We start from the raw sequence: 2,767 nt of genomic DNA on the forward strand, positions 1-2,767 counted from the left end.
CAGAGCGGACAGGACGCTCTTGCTGGCCACGATGGGCCAGCACCGGATAGCGGGACCAGCACCGGATAGAGGGACCGTCCGGAGTTCTCATCAACTGTGGCAAGGGCCTGTCCCAGGACCACCGTTCAACACCTGCCTGTGCTAGGTAGACTCTCTCATGCCCTTGGGACGCGGCCCAGAGAGGGTTAAGGGGGCGGGACGTGGGGCAGCCCCGCCTTTGCCGCTGGGTCCGAGCGCGCACCGGGCGTGGGCGTGAAGCGGGTCGGAGCGGGTGGCGGCGGAGGGCGCTGCGTGGGGCGAGCGCGGCAGCGGCTGCGGCGGCGCGGCCCGCGTGACCCTCCGCCGCGCCCCGTGCGCTCGCGAGCCCGCGCCCCGTCGCGCCGGCCCAGCCGCAGGATGCGCGCTCCGCCGCTGCTGCTGCTGCTGGCTGCATGCGCGCCACCGTCTGGCGCCGCTGTGGACCCGACGCCGCCCGGCTGGGAGCCGGCCCCCGACGCGCCCTGGTGCCCCTACAAGGTGCTGTCCGAGGGCCCAGAGACGGGCGGTGGGCGCCTGTGCTTTCGCAGCCCCGTTCGGGGTTTCCGCTGCCAGACGCCGGGCTGCGAAACGTTGGCCTCGGCGGGTGGCTCGCTGCGCGCCCACGTCCTGCGCAATCGCAGCGTGCTGCTGCAGTGGCGCCTGGCTCCTGCAGAGGCGCGCCGCGTGCGCGTCTTCGCCCTAAACTGCTCGTGGCGTGGCACCTATACACGCTTCCCTTGCGATCGCGTGCTTTTGGGTGCCTCCTGCCGCGACTACCTGCTACCGGACGTGCACGACAGCGTGCGCTACCGCTTGTGCCTGCAGCAGCTGCCGCTGCGCGCCGAGGTCGCCGTCGTCCCGCCAGAGCTGGCCGAGTGCGTGGAGTTCACCGCTGAACCGGCAGCTATGCAGGAGATCGTGGTGGCCATGACGGCGGTAGGCGGCTCCATCTGTGTCATGCTGGTGGTCATCTGCCTGCTGGTGGCCTACATCACCGAGAACCTCATGCACCCGACCTTCCGGCGACCCAGTCTGCGCAGGCAGCCCTGAAGCGCAAGGCGACCCGCCCACCTGGGTTCCATCTGCCAAGTGCGCTGAGACCCTAAGGCCCTCTCTCTGCTTTTCTCTCATTCCCTCTCCCTCTTTAGGATCCCCATGGAGGGCCTAATGGAAACTAGCCCATGCAGGGACCTTGGCATCATCCCACGACCTTGCCAGCCCCAGATGGGTATCTGCCTTCCAGACTCAGGCCTCAGACTGGCCCATAGGCCTGGGCTAGAGTGTCAGTGGCAGCCAGGGGTCTTCTCCATCTCCAGAGGCCTTTATAGAGCTGGCCAGAATATACATTCCCTTCTGGCAAAAACCACTGGCACCCAGGATCTTGAACCTGAACTTTCATCCTGTGCCAGGTTATCAAAGCTTGGCCGTGATTGTTGCTTGGTCACTTTGTACTTTGCAGATTGGGAGGAGTGACCTCTGGAGCCTGTACCCACCCCACCTTACCCCAGTGGGCTTAGGTTAGCTTTGTGCCTTAGTATCTCTGACCCACTGCAGGAGCCACCCATCATCCCTCAGCTGTCCATGGGGACTGTGGCCCTGTGACTGGCTGGCTTATGCATGCTTCAGGTCAGAGTCCCATTGAAGACACACCATCTTTGAGACTTCCAGGAGCCTGGGGCAAGGGTTCACAGGCCCTGTTTTGTCTTCCTTTGTGGGTGTCTGAGAAGCCAAGAGCCATGATGTAGCTCAGCAGGCTGGGCCCAATGTCCAGCTGCTGCATCCAGGGGTGAGTGTCCTCCACCTCAGGAGGCTGGGGATTCACCCTTTCCTTTTGCTTGTACTGCCTTGATTAGGATTTTTTTCAGGGTGAGGGTGGGGGTTGGGAAGACAGCTGAGGGATCCTGAGGGGCTGAAGGAAAGCTGCCAGCCTTGCCCAGCCAAACCTTTAACTGTGGTCTGGATCCCAAGCCTAAGAAACCTCAGTGGCCACAGTGCTACTTTACTAGCCCAGATCTTCTCACACTACCTACCACCTGAGATCTGACCCCAGTGATATTGCCCCTCCTTCTGCATGGACAGAGGCTGGTCTTGCCTACCTCCTGATACACATACAGGCACCTGATTGAGGTCACTCAGCCACCCTGTGATATTGGGAAGAATAAGGCATTGCCCCTGTGTCTCTGAGCCTGGGCTCTGACCACTGAACTTAACCTTGGCAATTTTTCCTCCTATTCTCACCCCAGCGACCATGATGACCTGAGCCCTGGCTGGCAGCACCCGTGTCCTACCTCTCTGTCTTTGCTCTGCCCGTTCCCTGTGAGGCACTGGTCAGTTGCCAACATCTAAATGTCCATCACTCTCAGACCAAAAACACTGTCTTGTGTGTTTATTTGGAATGTTGGAGGGGAGGCTATGGGTGAGGGAAGGGAAGGTGGATTCAGTTCCTCCAAGGGCCTCAGGCATTAGTCCAGTGGCTGGCCTTAAAGCTTTCCGCAGGGATGGAAGATCAGCCCCAGGCAATATTCATTGGAATGCTGACTTTACAGTTCAGGCAGGAGGACAGTCAGGGTGTCCATAACTTGCTTGTCCACCCTCAGACCTTGGGATAGTATCTATTTCTTTCTAGACCAGCTGTGTTGTGCGGGGGTTGGGGAGGTGGAACTAGCAGTGGTTAGAAATAGCCTCGACACACAATAATGACCCATTTGAGCTGTGACAAGCAACAGTTAGGCAGCTTTAAGAGAGGGTC

General features: G+C 60.5%; 1 protein-coding gene across 1 annotated transcript; it reads left to right on the top strand.

Annotated features, from left to right (window-relative positions):
- Nucleotides 1-243: 243 nt before the first annotated feature.
- Fndc10 (fibronectin type III domain containing 10) lies at nt 244-2,389 on the top strand. Its single transcript, XM_021160404.1, has one exon. It carries the CDS (start codon nt 397-399, stop codon nt 1,066-1,068), a length of 672 nt encoding a protein of 223 aa, XP_021016063.1. The 5' UTR covers nt 244-396; the 3' UTR covers nt 1,069-2,389.
- Nucleotides 2,390-2,767: the final 378 nt, after the last annotated feature.

This window comes from Mus caroli, chromosome 4, assembly GCF_900094665.2.
Source record: "Mus caroli chromosome 4, CAROLI_EIJ_v1.1, whole genome shotgun sequence".
Taxonomy (NCBI): Eukaryota; Metazoa; Chordata; class Mammalia; order Rodentia; family Muridae; genus Mus; species Mus caroli.